At 46.1% G+C, this 19,254-nt stretch overlaps 2 protein-coding genes across 3 annotated transcripts in view; one reads left to right on the top strand and one right to left on the bottom strand.

The window, feature by feature from the left end:
* SLC37A3 (solute carrier family 37 member 3) overlaps positions 1 to 19,254 on the bottom strand; it is a 50,278-nt gene that overhangs the window by 25,082 nt on the left and 5,942 nt on the right. The window lies entirely within an intron of this gene.
* On the top strand, positions 4,106 to 18,846 carry RAB19 (RAB19, member RAS oncogene family). 2 transcript variants are annotated; one of them, XM_083181224.1, is made up of 5 exons: positions 4,106 to 4,164; positions 6,271 to 6,539; positions 10,876 to 11,161; positions 11,982 to 12,165; positions 13,551 to 18,846. In XM_083181224.1, exons 3-5 carry the CDS (start codon positions 10,967 to 10,969, stop codon positions 13,814 to 13,816), a joined length of 645 nt encoding a protein of 214 aa, XP_083037350.1. In that variant the 5' UTR covers positions 4,106 to 4,164; positions 6,271 to 6,539; positions 10,876 to 10,966; the 3' UTR covers positions 13,817 to 18,846. The 2 variants fall into 2 exon arrangements, with proteins under 2 accessions (XP_083037350.1, XP_083037349.1); XM_083181223.1 differs by lacking the exon at positions 4,106 to 4,164 and having other exon boundaries at positions 6,072 to 6,539.

Genomic DNA, 19,254 nt, shown 5'->3' with positions numbered 1-19,254 from the left:
CCCCACTTACGCCCACACTCACTCCTTCCCTCCTTACTCTCCCAGACCCACGGGGCTGCGCATTTAAATCGCTATGTGGTATACACACACACACACACACAGTGATTTCCAGGCATTTTTTTTAGAGAATTTGTGAAATAATGTAAAATCGCTCAGAAAAATGTGCAACTCTCTCTGCACCTGTTACATCTGCCCCACCTGCAGCGCAGCATGGTTTTGTCCATCTGCAGAAATTGCAGCCTTGCTTACAGGTCTGAATTATGCCCTCGCTACCACACTTTCCTCACCCCCCTCCCAGTCTGCACAGCATATTGCTTATTGCCTTGCTGTGGTTCATGCTGCATCATCACTGCTATTACAGTGGGACTGGGGTTGGTGTAATGTGGGGGAGCATTGCACTGGTGCCCCCAGTTATTTCCGTCCTAGCTGCAGCATTGTCAGTAGATGTGGAAGGTGACACTGCACTGGATGTTGTTAGTATGGATGCCAATTAGGGTGAGGCTGGCATTTAGCCTGTGCCTGCTGTAAAATCATTAAGGCCCGCCTCACACTTTCTGTTACCTCCTGTCCGCTTCCCAGCGGGTGACCCCTTACAGTGACTGCTGCTATTACAGTCCAATAAGAATAATTAGGAAAAATATGTCACGGTGCCTCCCAAAATCTGGGGTCTCTCTGGTACGACGCTTTCCAGCAAGTTCCTGTGTGTACGCATACAAAGGGTTAATGCATGTGGATGAATGGAACAGCCGCTGGCGGGAACCTGTTATTGTCACTTTGCTTGTGTGCTCAGAGATGCCCGTTTGCAGTAAAAGAGCAATCAGACCCGGTTTTATTGCCCAGTTAAAAGTTACATTTGGCCAGCAAAGGTGAGAGCCATCTGTGCCTTCTGCTGGCGGCAGGTGCAGGGAAGGGACGCCGCTGCATAGGTAGAGAACTATTACCATGAGGTAAATGGACTAATAACCTTTATGTATAGTGGGATGGTCACCCATGTGCCGGCAGGTGGTTGATGGCCATTTTTGGCATGCCAACTTATCTACAGGGTTCCAACTCCAAAGAACCTGCAGATGCTGCCAAGTGCCCCATATGAATCCAGGTACTGTCATTATGTGGGCTGGCGCAGTGTGAGTGCCACTCCAGGTTATGATTTCATACTGAGCATGCTCATAAAACCTAATGCGCCATGCACGCTAGCTCAACAACCAATGGGTGTTCGGGAGGGAGGCTGGCGCTTCCGGAGCCGTAGACACACCCCTAGACACACCCAAAAGGTTGGATGGTAAAGCAATAATTTTATGTACAGAGATTTATTCTATTGGAGTTCTTCCAACTCAGCAAGGCCTTGACACAAAAACCACACAAGGGGCTAATTCAGTTCTGTCCATTGTCGGCTGGGTGTAATAATTCCGTGTTTGCTCTTATTCCGCACATCGGGTAGTTTCAGTTTTGGGTTTAAATAACAACATGGAGTCTGCTAGATATCACTTCTCTTTTCCAATGAAACGGGTGTTACCAGAGGTTTACCCATACCTCCCGACTGTCCTGCTTTCCGCGGGAATGTTCTGTTTTTTGGGGGATGTTCCCGTGTCCCGCCCGGGACCGGTAGTGTCCCGCAGCGGGGGGCAGATGAGAGTCCCCCCCGTCACCCGTGAATAGACGCTGATTGCCTGCACACAGCGTCTATTAATGCCCCCACAGCGGAGAAACCGGGGGAGTGGCTTCACAAGTATAACCCATGCCCCCTGCCCGCTATGTCACGCCCCCAACACCAACGTCCCACCTCCTCCCTCCTCAAAGTTGGGAGGTATGGTTTATCCCAGTGGTCTCCAGCCTGTAGCTCGCGAGCTACCAGTAGCTCACGGTCATAGTTTGGGTAGCTCGCCTAGCTACAGTACTGCTGTCAGCTGGGATTAAGTGCCTGAAATCAGGACCTGAATCCGGGAGCCACCACAAGGCAGGAAGAGAGAACCCGGAAGCCACCAGCAGCTACAGAGGGATCCAGTGTCATTGTCCCATAGCAGACTGGAGGCCGCTCCTGGGACCCACGAAGATGCACACCACCGACAGCCACTGGTGGGAGACAGCAGAACAGCTGACACTCCCACAGAGATAAGTGGGAAGGTCATAACTCCCAACTGTCACGATTACAGCGGGACAGTCCCGATTTTCGGGTCCTGTCCCGCTGTCCCACCCACGGCAGGCATTGTCCCGCTGCGGGGGGTGGCAGTTGGGAGACCCCCCAATCTAATAGAATAGACGCTGTGCGCATGCGCACAGCGTCTATTCTCGTATGAAAATGAGGTTGCGGCTAATTAGCATAAGCAGCGCCCTCATTTGCATACGCCCCGCCCCCTTTTCAGGCGCTTGCGCGGACAGAAGTTGGGAGGTATGGAAGGTAGTTGGGAGTCACTGCGAGATGGAGAGGGGATCGGTTGGAAGTTGGGACCACAAGAGGAATCAGCAGATTTTTCTAAAAACATTTTTAGTAGCTCTTCAAGCGGTTTCATTTTTCTCAAGTAGCTCACTCTTCAAATAAGGTTGGCGACCACTGGTTTATCCCATCTGGATGGGATGCATTTATCTCCTTTAGCCTCACCTACCCGCTCAAGGACAGCAGTTCCCAGCGATCCTGGGATTGAGCTCCGTGCGTCACACCACGCTGAGAAATGTCCCAGGATTGGCCTCCTTAAGCCCCATACATACTAGGCGATATTGTTCACAATATCACTCAGAAAGGGCTTTCTGAGCGATATTGTGGGCAATATCACCTAGTGCAGGGGTTCCCAATCTTTTCTGAATCACGGCACCCTAGAGTATCAGAATTTTTTCTAGGCCAAAAAAAATAAATATGAGATTGGGTTTATATGCGATTCTTAGGGTCAGTTATGTGGTAAAGGGCAGGATTTGCTTCTGTTTGTACACATTTTATGATTGGCAGCCACCAGCACTGGTTTTGCTCATAAATAATTACCCATTGATAATTTAAATTGGTCCTGGACCACCAACCCAGGGCACCCCTGCAAGTGTCCTGAGGCACCCCAGGGAGCCACGGCACACAGTTTGGGAACCACTGACCTAGTGTGTACACTGTCATTAACGATGCGCATTCCCATGCATTGTTAACGCCCCCTTCCCTTAACAAGCCTAAGGTGGACAGGGTCAAAATGTCAACACATGCATTAGGTCGACATTGGGAAGTGCGGCATAGTCGACATGGACACCATATCGGTGCACCGCGTCCCCTCGCATGGCTCTCTGTGCTCGCCATGCGAGGGCACCGTACCTCACTGCTCTTGGCACACTATTCTATTCTCCCTCCACACCCTAGTGGATGGTAGGGCATGAAATACCACCCGTCAGCACCCGTCGGCTCAAAAAAATTGTGAAAAGCCAGTGTCGACTTTTTTGACTGTCAGCCTTCCCAATGTCAACCAAATGCATGTGTTAACCTTTCACCCTGTCGACCTTAAACCTGTACATCTTTTGTCTGTGTCAACCTAAGGACTGTCGACGAGCCGGTGCAAGGTGCTCTGGGTTGACCACGCTCCATGGGAGGGGGGGGCGGGGCTGAATCGGCCACTGGCGCCGCCATGCTCCATGGTGGGGGGAGGGGGAGAGTGAAGGAGCAGCGTCTCGCTCCACGGGGCGGGGGTGTGTATGTCAATCTTAATTGTGTCAACCTAACGACCGTGTTCCTCTTGGAGCAGGCATCGGAAAGAGTGTCCCCCACCGAGTCGCTGACGCCGCCAATATCATCGGTGGGGGACATTGGGTAGTGTGTATAGGCCTTTAGTTGTGCTCTATACAAATGATGGCATGAGAACAATCGGATAGATAACCATGATGTATAGTTACCTTGCGTCTACTCCGGTAGCGGCTGAACCACATAAGTGATCAAGCGACGGCTGTTGAGTAATCGGATTGTTTATTAATGATCTAAGCTAGTTCTCCATTTGTAATCACTATATAGCGCAGCCCGAGCTTGTGACGGCGCAGTGCAGCGTTTTATGATTTACCATTTAATGTCATTGATTGATCGCTATCTTAGGATGACAGATTAATTGCTTGTGTGATTAATTGCTTGTGTATGCGATTTGTTTTTCTTTAGAACAGGAAATTCTACTATGACATATCGCATTGAGATTTCAGAAGGACGAGTCTCAGGTAATTGCATGCACCAACTTACCGAACCGATGTTGTGCGGATACGCATGCGCAGAACCAAGTGACCATCAAATGATTTATTCTCCTTTCGTGCCACATGCTAGCAACGGGATAAGGGCACCAGGGGGTATTGTTCAGTCGGACGGGCGATTACACGCAGCCTAGGGAACAGTTCTGAATTAGGCCCTATGTGTAAGCAAAGAACACCTCCTATTATAACCACTGTCTCTGCCGCTCCACCTGTGATAGATCCGCCCCTCCTCCCATGACAATAATTATTGCAGTCAGACTTTGAGCTGTAACTGCATTAGCGACTTGTACAATGGCAGGGTGATCACACAGCAATAAAGCGGTGAAGGGGGAGGGGGCTGACTTCTCAAAATGAAAAGAGGTGCTATTGCCAATAGCAACCAGTCAGATTACACATCATGATTACACATGGTGTGGTTGGTGGCCAGGGTTGATATCGGCGGCCGGCGGGGATCTGCCAGCCGCCGATATCAGGGACGGCGGAGGGGGAGGGGATGGGGGGCCATGCTGCATTGAGCAGCATGGCCCTCCTTACGATCTAGTAGAAATAGACTGTGCCACACAGTCTATTTCTAATTGCGATACCACCGCCGCCACCGCCGCGGGGCAGCGCATTGGTATTGCATCTGTATCCCAAACCCCCTTATAGAGTGCGATTTTGGCTAACTGTCCTTACGATTTTGACTATATAGTCAAAATCGCACCGTGTGTGCGCTTCTTTAGTAAATGTAACCCTTAGCTGCAATCTACCGATGGCTCTGGCCCACCGCTAGATGTCAGCGAGGAGCACAATACCTTAGGGCCCTTATTCAGATCTCTTCGCTCGGACGCGAATTTGGGCAGTGTACCGATGTTGTGCGTATATGCATGGGCAGAACCATTTCTGCGCATGTCAGTATGCAGGGAGCGAGCGAACTCGGGGAGAAGTCCGTCGCCTTCCGAGCAGGGGGTGGAGAGGGGCTTTGCGGCCTGATCAGGGTCATTACCATATGCGCACGCCTTGCATTTCATGGGCGTTCCCATGAAAACTCAGGGTGTGTGTATGTAAATGCGGTCATGATGTGCGTGTAGGGGGGGGGGATAGGTGACATAACCGGATGCCAGCTGCCCGCCCATATCCCTGCTTTTCTTCGCTCATATGTACGCGTGGTCTATACCACTCGTGCATGGGCGAGCACTTTCCACATCATTCGATGGTCACGGTAGGGTCCTGCAAATGGGGTCTCCCTCCCGGCCCCCCTGGAAAGGTGGGCAAGTCTCCCACTTTTTAACCATAGCCCCTGCTCCCCCTCTCCCCGCGGTCTAAAACTATGAATTTCATGGGTCTGCGGGGAGGGGGTGGGGCTAAAATGACGTGATTCGTGTCATTTAAGCCCCTCCCCCCATCCACGGACCCGCAAATTGATGCTGCAGCCTGTCAATGGGGCGGGGCTTGGTGACATCGGCCGCGCCCCGCCCCCAAAACGAAGCCTCTTCCCACCCCCCTTTCACTCCTCTCCGGGCTTCTCCTGGGGAGGGGTTTCAAAAAGTCGGCAAGTATGGCCTAGAAGTAGGCAAGTGCGGGAAGGGTGGTTACTATAAAATATAGTAAAAAATGATGTAATAATTATGGGCTTCGTGTTTGATACATATCGCTTTAAATGTAAAGTGATAAGTATTTTTTATTATTATTATTATCATTATTATTATGATTACTATTGTTGTATATATTTTGTTACAAAATAGTGTACATTAATTTTTCTTACACTCGCCATATTCTTAATAATAAAAAAAATGATAAAAAAAATGATCTATAAATGGCAAAAAAACTCCAAATCTATTGAACGAAGCTAAAATGATTTATTTGCCATTGACAATCAGACAATGAAACCCGGAGTGAGAGAAGATGTCACTGTCTAATTACTGTATCTCATTATAACAAGCACAAGAGCCTCCTTGTAATCGCCGTGTACAGTAATTGTGCCGCTCTGTTGTATACGCAGTGGTGACACTGAATACCATCGCCCTGCTGCAATGCAAAGCATTTGCCTAGTTTACTTTATACTTGTGTTCAAATCTAAATATATCTTCTTTATAGAGTGACAAATGCAGTGCCATCAACGGGTTAATGCGTTGGAGTATGCACTATGCGTCTTCTTGGCCTGGACAGTTTTATAGAACACCCAAGGGCGTTAAAAGGTTGTTTGTCTACTGCCAAGACAGGTGCGCTCACTTCCTTATTGCTTCCTGGACTACAACGCCCAGAATGCACCATTAGAGGACAGAGGCAGGTCTGTTCATCCAGGTGAGATGCAGTCGCAGGATGGTGTGTGACAGGTAAACAGGTGCTGACGGCTGGGGCCACAGGTAAGGCATCTGGAAATGATTGAAGGTTTGTGGTGGGGATATAAATGCAGGAGTAATATGTGCTGTACATTGACACTACTGGGGATGTATAAAATGTTATTACTGCACTTTTCTATCATCCTTGTTATTGCTAGAAAACACGATTTTATCGCTATGTTGATTCGGGAATCAACAGCGATGTATAAAAAAAATCTCAACTCCAAACTACAAGACCTGTCAGCTGCTGCTGGGACTTGTAGTTCAACAACAGCTAGAGATGTTGTATTTGTCCTAATACCTTTCATGATAGAAAAAACGTTTATTTAATTGAATGTTATACTTTGTGTTATAAGAGGCCTGTGACAAACAGACCTATTATTTTTGGCCTTTAGATGATTACCTAAAAAAGAACTATAAGTCCCAGAATTTCCTGCCAGCTTTTAGTTGCAAAACCACCGCACCTGTCGAAGATGTGACACTTTCAGAACGTACATTGATTTGTGAATTTGAATGATCGCAAGGCGCAATATATTTAAATACTGGCAATACGAGAAATACTCCTGGGATCCCAAATATCTTTTCCGTTTATTGACTGGCCGACGTGGAACTGCTTTAACCCTTTGCAATGCCCGCATGGCGCACTGATGTCACTAGTGAATTAATAGGGTGAATATTTGTTTCCTGCGGAACGTCGACAGTTAATCTTTAAGCTGACGCATTTATGTTTTGTGCAATGTAACTTTTTTTTTTTAAATATATATTATTATTTTAAGTGGGAGTCTGGCTACTTTGTATCGGTGGTAATTGCTGGTAAAATAAACCTGAAGGGAATATAGAAAGTCTTGAATATTTTACAGAGGCCTATTCAATGCTGGTCTCTGTGTCACTCACTGGCGGGGTATTGTTGCGTGGTCTTCTGACACAATGTTACACTTTCATTAGCAGCCAGTGTTTGATGTCCCTATTGTGTTTCATCCCTTTGATGTTTCTCTGCCTCCGGACACAAAGCACAGCATACATTTATTATCGTGTAGTTCTGTAAGGAATTTTTTTTTTTTGCCAACCCTGAGTGGCATAAGATTGCAGGTCATCCCCGTGTGTATCGGGATCCAGGCGTCAGTATTTGGACTGCTGGGATTCTGACCTCCGGAAGCCCGAACCGGACCCTTCTGAACAATATCTTTCACTATATCCTTTAGTGTTTATGGAGTTTTAGTCTCTGAAGCTGACAACACATTGACCAAAGGTCTTTTTGCCCAGTCTCCTCTCCCCTTCCCCTTGTATTTAGATTTTGCACTCTCCACACCTAGTGGTAGCACCCTAACCCTCAGGGCAGGGCTGCCATGAAAAATTATGGGGCCCTGGGCAGACAAAATAGGAAGCGCCCCTTCTCGAACTCAGTACTCTGTTTCGGCATTGCTTCAAGGGAAATGTGAATTTAGGGCCTTATTCTAGTTCACTCTTAAAGGCAAATTCCTTCTCAAATGGACAAAATCTTGTTCACTGCAGGTGGAGCAGTTGTAACGTGCAGAGAGAATTAGATTTGGGTGGGGTTTTACTTCAAAGTGAAATCTATATTGCAGTGTAAAAATAAAGCAGCCAGTATTTTCCCTGCACAGAAACAAAATAACTCACCCAAATCTAATTCTATCTGCATCTGTTACATCTGCCCCCCTGCAGTGCACATGGTTTTGTCCATCTGAGAAGGAATTTGCCTCTAAGAGTGAACTAGAATAAGGCCCTTAGTTATGATATATTATACTTTATAGACTCTGGGCCTCCTTCCTGTTCAGGCCTGGGACTAGAGTCCCTGCACCCTCTGTACTGCACTGTGTTACCCTGTACTTTATTCTTGTTTTACCCTCTACAACAGCTACAGAGGGAATTAGGGGGCCCCTTCAAAATGATGTTATTATTTATTACCAGTTATTTATATAGCGCACACATATTCTGCATCACTGTACAGGGAATATTTGATCATTCACATCAGTCCCTGCCCCAGAGGAGCTTACAATCTATATTCCCTACCACATGTACACGCACACACAGACATTCTAGGGTTAATTTTGTTGGGAGCCAATTAACCTACCAGTATATTTTTGGATTGTGAGAGGAAACCGGAGTACCCAGAGGAAACCCGCACAAGTACGGGGAGAATATACAAACTCCACACAGTTAGAGTCATGGTGGGAATAGAACCCATGACCCCAGTGCTGTGAGGCAGTAATGCTAACCATTACCCCATCCATACTGCCCCGTATATATAACACATGGTGGGGATAGAACCCATGACCTCAGTGCTGTGAGGCAGTAATGCTAATGATTACTCCATCCGTACTGCCCCGTATATATAACACATGGTGGGAATAGAACCCGTGACCTCAGTGCTGTGAGGCAGTAATACTAACCATTACACCATCCGTACTGCCCCGTATATATAACACATGGTGGGAATAGAACCCATGACCTCAGCGCTGTGAGGCAGTAATGCTAACCATTACACCATCCGTGCTGCCCCGTATATATAACACATGGTGGGGATAGAACCCATGACCTCAGCGCTGTGAGGCAGTAATGCTAATGATAAATCCATCCGTACTGCCCCGTATATATATAACACATGGTGGGAATAGAACCCGTGACCTCAGTGCTGTGAGGCAGTAATACTAACCATTACACCATCCGTACTGCCCCGTATATATAACACATGGTGGGAATAGAACCCATGACCTCAGCGCTGTGAGGCAGTAATGCTAACCATTACACCATCCGTGCTGCCCCGTATATATAACACATGGTGGGAATAGAACCCGTGACCTCAGTGCTGTGAGGCAGTAATACTAACCATTACACCATCCGTACTGCCCCGTATATATAACACATGGTGGGGATAGAACCCATGACCTCAGTGCTGTGAGGCAGTAATGATAACCATTACACCATCCGTACTGCCCCGTATATATAACACACGGTGGGAATAGAACCCATGACCTCAGTGCTGTGAGACAGTAATGATAACCATTACACTGTCCGTACTGCTGTTATGAGAACATATCAATATTTCTACCTGTTCTCAAATTCCTTACGCTATATGTGTTGTCAGATTTATATGTGTGTAGCTTTGTTTAACCTGGTTAATTCTATACTGATGTAAAGAACCCTCTGGGATTAGTTCTGTGGCAGACAAGACCCCTATTCATCCAAATTGTCCTTTTGTTACCCCTAGACAGGGTGAGAGCTGATGTCTATGTAGTTCTATCTGGTAGGATTATTTTCATTTAGGAAACCTGATTTTCCTTAGAACATTTTTTACCCAATATTGACACCAGTTTACGCTCTAATGATTTAAGGTGTAATGTTTCTGCACCTTCTCACTTAGCATTTACATCACTTATGATATTTGTTATCAAGTTTATGTGTTTAACACTCACGTCTGAACACAAATTGGGATTCTCTAGGCTGGGGAGCTGATAATGTCACCCAGTGACGCTGCCAACCAGGAGTGAAAACTGATGCCCGCATGGGGAAGGACACACTGGTTCACAATTGTGCGATTTTGTTTGGTGAAAAAAAAAACTGTGCCAATCTTTTTCACCAAACCCCCCCCCCCCCCAAAAAAAAAATCTGCAATTTTTCCCCCTCTCACACATTCCATGACGATTTTTCGTCTGGGCAAAAAAATCCGGCACTGACCTAAACCACGTGGATCAGTGAATTTGTCGCGGATCCGCCTATGCATCCCCCCCAACAAAAATAAATGTGAATTGTGAAAAGGTATGGGAGAAAACATACTTAATTATTGCTGATTTTTTTTTGCATGGTGAAAAAAAAAACAGCAATGATTAAATACCCCCTATATCAGTGATGACTAACCTTGACACTCCAGCTGTTGTTGAACTACACATCCCAGCATGCCCTGCATCAGTTTAAGCATGGCCAAATAGTAAAAATGTAGCAGAGGGCATGCTGGGATGTGTAGTTCAACAACAGCTGGAGTGTCAAGGTTAGCCATCACTGCCCTATAGTGTGTACACTGATCCGATCTGCTGGTTTATAAATGTTATATCTTTCTTGCCTACTTGACACTTCTTTCTTTATTATTTTTCTTGTTTATATTTTGACATTTCCTTTGCGAGTTGCATATATCAAATAATAGGATAGTATCTTGACATATTTTGACCATAACCATGTAATCTGTACGCTTTTATTGATGCCCACTACTTGTATGATATAATACTCTTTGTGTACATGTTTCATTATGAATATATATATATATAGGGGGGGGGGGGTGGCGTTACCCCCTGTAACCACCCTATAAAAACAGATCTATTTAATCACAATTTCTGTCTGATCTCAGGTCGGCGAGATGTCTCCTGGTTCCTGATCTGCAGATCCGTAATCCTTCCGTTCCGAGATTGCCTGTACATCGCCCATCACTCACCCAGAACATGTCCATATCGGACCCCCCAGAAGATGACCCTTTTGATTTTCTATTTAAAATAATTCTGATTGGGGACTCCAACGTGGGGAAGACCTGTGTGGTGCACCGCTTCCAGTCCGGGGTCTTCAGCGACAAGCACCAGAACACCATCGGGGTGGATTTCACCGTGAGGTCCATGAATATTGATGGCAAAAAAGTCAAGGTAATCTACTCTCTTCCATAAAGATATATGCAGGGCCTGATTCAGGGGTGGACGTAGACACGGCTGCTTTCTGCGCATTTTTGGCGGTTGGCCGCCTATGACTTTACGCAGTTGCCGCTACAAAGCCCTTCTGTGGTGCACATCCGCACATATAATTGTGCAAGGACTGAGACCACCACTTTCAGCGCTCTAGACTCCACCACCTGGTGCGTATTTAGTTGCCACCACCTGTGACCACATTGCAGCTTATACCAGATGCTGATTCTCCATCTGATGGGTAAATTTACTAAGATGGTATGTTCTATTGAAGATAGCAACCAATCCGATTTGAATTATTTTTTATTTAGCACCATCTAGAAGATAATATAATCTTATCTGTTGCTATTGGCAACTCCCATCTTTGTATATTTACCCCTGAGAATCTTCCCGATCTCATCTTACTGGCCACGCCCCCTTTCTAGACTAGCCATTATCAGCTAGGGACGTGAAGTCCCTGCAGACACCAAGAAACTTAAAATAAAGTTTCTATAAAAGTGGGTTTTGTTGGACCAATAGCATCTAACTTTGGCCCTCCAGCTGTTGTGAAACTACAAGTCCCATCATGCCTTGCCACAGTTTTGCTATTAGGGAATGCTCAAAACTATGGCAAGGCATGCAGGGATGTGTCGTTTCCCAACAGCTGGAGGGCCCCAGTTTGGCCATGCCGGATCTAGGTAGTGCATGCTGGGATATGTGGTTCTGTAAACATCTTGATAGTTTGCCTACCTTGGTGTCTTCTCTATAATAGTTTATGTAAAATGAACTTGGCGGTTTCCCGCAGGTACAAGTATGGGACACGGCCGGCCAGGAGAGGTTCCGTACCATCACGCAGAGTTACTACCGCAGCGCACATGGAGCCATCATAGCTTATGACATCACCCGCCGCCATACGTTTGAATCCGTCCCTCACTGGATACACGAAGTGGAAAAATACGGAGCAGCCAACTTGATGCTGATGCTCATAGGTAGGAGGGGGTCTTCTTACACCATAGGTGCCTCATTGGGTCTGTAGATGACATCTGTAGGGCTGCGTTGGATTGGGTAATCCTGGGGGTGTTCAGCAAGTGTGTAATCATGTTAGTGCAGGAGACACCCCCCCCCCACTTCTGTGTATGAAGTATGGCGTTATCCCAGTGTGGTTACTTATTACATATCTCCCAACTTTCCTGTTTGTGATCGGCCAGACCCATGTTCTATCACAGGGCAGATTGCCTCTTGGTGTGTGTGACTGGGAGCCCCCATCTCATTTACTGCTCTGCGCTCAGTGGAGAAAGAGATGGTTCCAAATGAAAAGATGGGCAATAGGTTAACATTGACAATGGGTCGACTTGCAGGATGTCATCATTGGCAAAGGGTCAACATGAAAAAGACCCCCCCCCCCCCCCCCGGTAGAGTGTACAACGCACACACTGGGCACACTTTACCGTCCCCATTTGGAGTCCACTTCAATGTTAAAGTATGAATAAGTCCAAAAAGAGGAAGAAAAAAATACATGAAAAAAATCATGTCGACCTCTTGCTTGTGTTCAACTTTTGTCAATGTCAATATTTGCTTGTTGACATTTTGCATGTCCACCTACTGACTCTCTATCTAGACACTGTCGACCTATCATCCAGCTACCAAAGGGACTGGGGATATGGCCAGCAGCTCCCAGACCAGACTAGGGAAAAACTAGGGGCAGGACTTGTAATTGGCATTTCCCACAAGGCCGCGCCCTAGTCATGAAAGTCCAGCTACCTAATACCGCTTTCAGACCACAAATGCAGGGTCGCACCGGTACTTCGAAACGGTTCAGTTCCTATACTACCCTGCATTTGTGGTCTGTTCAGATCGCATCAGCGAACCGGCAATATTGCCAGTTAGCTGAAGTCATGTGGGGGTTCGTTGGAGTGTCATCGGGGGCGGGGAGGAGGCAGCGCTTAGAGCTGGAACTGCTCCAGCGCTCCCTCCTCCGTAGTGTGAATGGGATATGGGTCGCTCGACCCGATTAGCCCGTTCACACTGCACAGCAACATGGCAACGAACCGGTAAGAACCCTTCTTTTTTACCAGTTCATATTGCCGTGTTGCTACCGGTTAGCTGTATCTGGTAACCCCTTTCACATCGCACCAATTACCGGGTCGAACTGGCAAGAAACCGGCATGAACCCGGTAATTAGGTGCCATGTGAATATCTGTCCGCCAATCTGTCCAGGCCTCATTTAAAATAGAAATCTAACAATAAGTCACAATAGGTAACCCCTTTTGGATGAAACAGGTTAAACTGATGTGTCCGCATTGTGTTTATGAAGAACCCTTCCACTGCAGCAACCTACTGTAGATGTTCTCCTTTTGCCTTTCCCTGTTTACAGGCAACAAGTCGGACCTGGTCGAGAAGCGTCAGATCCTGTTCGAAGAGGCCTGCACGCTGGCAGAGAAACACGGCCTGCTGGCGGTCTTAGAAACCTCAGCTAAGGAGTCCTGCAACATCGATGAAGTCTTCCTCCTGATGGCTAAAGAACTCATTGCTCGGAACACTCTCCACTTCCACAAGGACGTTCCTCGACACAGCTTTGTCCTGGACTCTCAGCCCATTGTGGTGTCAAAGGAGCCAGATAAAAACTGTATGTGTGGATAGCTGGAGGCATTCGGGCAATGCTTGGATGAGTCATGTTTACCTTCCTGAATGATGCCATGGGTTCTTCCAGCAGCTACAGTGTCAGCCGCAGGAAGCCCTACCGAATGTTCAGAAAAACTGTCCTTCTCTGCTACTGGGTTAGACGTTGGGAGTATGGCTATGTATGAACCACAGCTCCTGTAATGATCACCCTGGTAGATGTAGTTCCCCAACAGCGCATAGTCTAAAAGGTGCTTATTAAGATTATCTAAAAGAAAATGTAACTTGAATTGTTTATGTTTCCAAATATCAATGGCTAGTTTTATAGAAAAAAATACATGTTATAGGAATTTACATAGTTTCTGTTATGGTCCTGATAAGTCTGCTCAATGATCATTCAGTACAGTTAGAACTTTATTTCCCTTTCCCGCAACTGTATTATGTATTCCCGAAGTTCAGTCTTACTGATATTCTACCTGGAACTCTCCTGTTAGTCTTACGCTAAGGTTCTACCTGGAGCTCTCCTGTCAGTCTTACTGGTGTTTTACCTAGAGCTCTCCTGTCAGTCTTACGCCGATGTTTTACCTGGAACTTTCGTGCCAGTCTTACTTATGTTCTACTTGGAGCTCTCCTGTCAGTCTTACTGATGTTCTATCTGGAGCTCTCCTGTCAGTCTTACTGATGTTCTATCTGGAGCTCTCCTGTCAGTCTTACTGATGTTCTATCTGGAGCTCTCCTGTCAGTCTTGCTGATGTTCTATCTGGAGCTCTCCTGTTAGTCTTACAGATGTTGTATTTGGAACTCTCCTGTCTGTCTTATGCTGATCTTCTACCTGGAGCTCTTCTGTCAGTCTTACTGATGTTCTATCTGAAGCTCTCTTTTTCAGTCTTACTGATGTTCTACCTGGAACTCTCCTGTCAGTCTTACGCTAATGTTCTATCTGGAGCTCTCATGTTAGTCATACTGATGTTGTATCTGGAACTCTCCTGTCTGTCTTATTCTGATGTTCTACCTGGAGCTCTCCTGTCAGTCTTACCGATGTTCTATCTGAAGCTTTCTTTCAGTCTTGCTGATGTTCTACCTGGAGCTCTCCTGTCAGTCTTACTGATGTTCTACCTGGAGCTCTCCTGTCAGTCTTACTGATGTTCTACCTGAAGCTTTCTTTCAGTCTTGCTGATGTACTACTCTGAGCTCTCCTGTCAGTTTTACTGATGTTCTACCTGGAACTCTCCTGTCAGTCTTACTGATGTTCTACCTGGAGCTCTCCTGTCAGTCTTACTGATGTTCTACCTGGAGCTCTCCTGTCAGTCTTACTGATATTCTACCTGAAGCTTTCTTTCAGTCTTGCTGATGTTCTATCTGGAGCTCTCCTGTTAGTCTTACAGATGTTGTATTTGGAACTCTCCTGTCTGTCTTATGCTGATCTTCTACCTGGAGCTCTTCTGTCAGTCTTACTGATGTTCTATCTGAAGCTCTCTTTTTCAGTCTTACTGATGTTCTACCTGGAACTCTCCTGTCAGTCTTACGCTAAGGTTCTATCTGGAGCTCTCATGTTAGTCATACTGATGTTGTATCTGGAACTCTCCTGTCTGTCTTATTCTGATGTTCTACCTGGAGCTCTCCTGTCAGTCTTACCGATGTTCTATCTGAAGCTTTCTTTCAGTCTTGCTGATGTTCTACCTGGAGCTCTCCTGTCAGTCTTACTGATGTTCTACCTGGAGCTCTCCTGTCAGTCTTACTGATGTTCTACCTGAAGCTTTCTTTCAGTCTTGCTGATGTACTACTCTGAGCTCTCCTGTCAGTCTTACTGATGTTCTACCTGGAACTCTCCTGTCAGTCTTACTGATGTTCTACCTGGAGCTCTCCTGTCAGTCTTACTGATGTTCTACCTGGAGCTCTCCTGTCAGTCTTACTGATGTTCTACCTGAAGCTTTCTTTCAGTCTTGCTGATGTTCTATCTGGAGCTCTCCTGTCAGTCTTACAGATGTTGTATTTGGAACTCTACTGTCTGTCTTATGCTGATCTTCTACCTGGAGCTCTTCTGTCAGTCTTACTGATGTTCTATCTGAAGCTCTCTTTCAGTCTTACTGATGTTCTATCTGGAGCTCTCCTGTCAGTAATACTGATGTTGTATCTGGAACTCTCCTGTCAGTCTTATGCTGATGTTCTATCTGAAGCTTTCTTTCAGTCTTGCTGATGTACTACTCTGAGCTCTCCTGTCAGTCTTGCTGATGTTCAGACCATAATTAGGTCAACCCTATATGGTCAACAGGCAACTGGTCCTCAGGGTCAATCACAATCCAGTTCCTAGGCTTCATATGCAACGTAGAACATATCGATATGGGTCTGTTATACAGATCTGTTCTGCAGACTACCTAGAGCTCATTGAGTGAGTAACCGGCACCAAGGACAATACACAAAGGAGGAACCATGGTATTTTGTATATGCAAGATTCAAGCAAAACATTTATGTGACACCCGGGAAATGAATGCTGGGATTGTGTCTGCTGAGTTGGCAAAAAAGTGTAAAAAACTCATGTCATGACCTTTTGACTCTCGGCCTTCCCGTTGACGACCTAATGTTTGTGATGACTTTCCCCGACCCTGTCAACCTTAGTCATGTCAACCTATTTTATTTGCCGACCTAAGCCCTGTCGAGCTCTAGTGGAAAGCAAGGAGCACAGAGGACTTAGAGCAGTAAATCAGCCATGGTTGATGTGTCCAAGTCCTCTGTTCTCCTTGCTTTCCTGTCATCAGGGTGTAGCGAGTAGGACCACCTAATACCCCTGCACTCACAGTTCAATTTGGTCTATTTTTCTATTCGATTTTGCTTATATAAGCAAAATGGAATCGAAATCCAATGGACAGCGAACGATTTCAGCCGCATTCGATCCTGATGCGCAGCATTGAAATCGAATAGAAAAATTTACTGTGCCGGCAAGACTATATAGTACAGATCTGTTCTGTATAGCCCAAATTAAATGTGTTTTGCTTGCCGTTCGATTCGTCCCCAATTGGATCGGGATGGAATTGTGAAAACCCTTAAAAGTAAACCAATGTTTTCTGCGGACTGCAAAGCTGGCTGCATAGACCATGGTGTTGGGCGGTGGATGTCCCATAACCAGGGCAATGGTCAAGAATGAGCCAAGCATCAGACCTTCTCCGAACGTTCTCTGTAATGGGGTGGCTGATGGACAATGTCTAGGTCAACACCAAAAGTCATCCTCAACACAAGCAAAAGGTTGACATGGAAAATGCCGACACAAGCAAAGGGTGACATGGAAAATGTCGATGCATTGATGGTCTACATGATTTTTTCACGGTGAAGCTTGTGTCAACGTTTTGTCAACCAGAATAAGGGCCATTGTCTGTAAGCTATAGCACACCGCTGGAATGGACAAAGTAGAGAATGATTTACATGCTAAACATAAATGCACCTTTGCAGTCCTGGGAACACAATGGCATTGGTCACGCTGACTGCTTGTGTGTGTATATAGCTGTGGCATTTCCGTATACATTTTTAGACTTCTGCGAGCCGCTACAAAACAGGACTTGCAACATTAACATCATTCCATAGGTGGACAATCACCGCCTCCAGTAACACAGCCTCACCCACACAACATACAGGCAATGCTGCAACACTGTAACAGCAAAGACAACACCCGCTGCACTCTGACATTAACAAAGGGATCCCTAGCCTCCGAACACAGGCAGTTGGACAGGACTGGCCCACAGGGGAAACCCCCGGTGGGCCACACAGCTTGAGAACTTCCCCCATTCTCTGGAGCTCAGAGTCCGGACTGTGCGCTTGAATTATACATTATACGTATGTTACACATTATGCGGCGCTGGACTATGGTGGACATTCTACAGAGATTTGCTGTTATTAATTGGGAACATTATTATGTATGTACAAGCAGAATTTATTATATACAGATGGAGCCACGCTTATCCAGACCGCTTGCGTCCCGTCTCGCCGCCTTGCTTGTGTTGATCTTTCAACTCTGTCAACTTTAGCCATGTTGACCTATAAAAGATGTCGACCTTCAGCGGTTGACGCAATGCATGTCAACCTTAATAGGTTCGACCAAATGAGCGGATCCCAATGAATTGTCCATGCACTGTAACATGACAGCGCCCCTAGTGCAGGAAAATATATCGCACACACTTTGCAAACATCAGGCTCCAGCATACAGTAAAGGCCGGGAGTGATATCAGTGTCACCTGCTTTCATGTCACCGTATAGATGTAGTGAGCCAAGCAACCGAGATGACATAAAATAGATTATCACGCGGCGCTCTCCGGTGCCAGAGTTCACAGTACAGGTTGGAACAGTCCAATACGATCTCTGCCTGTTATCTCGCCTTAGAGATAACGCGCCGCAAGCAAACACAATCCACCAGCAAAACGGGTATATCACACGCGTGGTGTATTATTTGTACAGCACAAACCTTGTCCGTCGCAGATAGTATAAAAACTGCGGGGCTAATTCAGAATCGTACGTTATGGGACGAATTTGTCTCCACTGTTTGGTATTTGTGCATGCGTTTTTGAAAGGGATGGTAGGGGCGGGCAGGCGGTGGAGTCAGGGGTTTCAGGGGCATGCCCATAATAAAAAAATCGGTGCACCCATGAAAACGCTGGACGTGCCTGCTCGCGGCTGGAGGCTGGCGCCCGCCCTGAATTTGTTTGGTTAAATTCGAGAGGAATTAAAAAATGCAAGAATAATTTGAGAACATTTTTATTTATTTTTTCCCGGGATTAATAATATTTTTTATAAAAAATAAATAATCCAAAGCAATTATTTTTGGCTGAAATAGAGGCTTTCATTAACTTTGGGGGTTCATAATCGAACAAAAAAGTTGACTTGGGGGTAATTTGAAGCTATTTATAAAATGTCAGGTAATGATTGGCCCAGTTAAGCTAATCAAAAACTTCCAAGTGTCTCTTCAGTCATTACGGAGGATGTCCACGGAGTTCTGAATCAAGTCCCGATATGTTTACCTTGAAATAAAGAATTTCCAACCATCTCTCACCCTCAGGGGGTAAAAAAAAAAACTATGAGTTTAACCTGATTGCGTCAATGTGACTTTTTTTGTGATTGCAAAATGCAATTCGCAACTAATTGGATTGACCCCCAAATCTGCAATTGGAGGGCACTCTCGGCCCCCTGGAAAAGTGGCTACGTCTCTCGGATCCTGCCCCAGCGCGTGCACCTCCTACACCGAAATAATAATAGATCACATGATCCAGAGCACAATGGTGAAGCACTGTAAAGGGTAGGCGGACAATTTGGTGAATACAGATGTGTCTTTTTGTGTCTTTGCGGTAAGCGAATCACAACATAACCCTCAATGATGCCTTCGAGGGTTGCGAATGCATGTCTAACACCACGATGCATGCGCATCACATTGTGAATAGTATTCAGAGTGGTACCTGCAAAAAAACTTGTAAGGATTA

This window comes from Crinia signifera, chromosome 4 (genome assembly GCF_055691185.1).
Source record: "Crinia signifera chromosome 4, ASM5569118v1, whole genome shotgun sequence".
NCBI classification, from domain to species: Eukaryota; Metazoa; Chordata; class Amphibia; order Anura; family Myobatrachidae; genus Crinia; species Crinia signifera.
The sequence above is the reverse complement of the archived record's forward strand: the minus strand, read 5'-3'. Positions and strand labels throughout refer to the sequence as shown.

Excerpts from the sequence above, each read along its gene's own strand:
- RAB19 (XM_083181224.1), top strand. The coding sequence starts at position 10,967 with ATGTCCATATCGGACCCCCCAGAAGATGACCCTTTTGATTTTCTATTT. Across the intron at positions 11,162-11,981 it reads TTGATGGCAAAAAAGTCAAG|GTACAAGTATGGGACACGGC; the intron begins GTAATCTACTCT and ends GGTTTCCCGCAG. Across the intron at positions 12,166-13,550 it reads CTTGATGCTGATGCTCATAG|GCAACAAGTCGGACCTGGTC; the intron begins GTAGGAGGGGGT and ends CCCTGTTTACAG.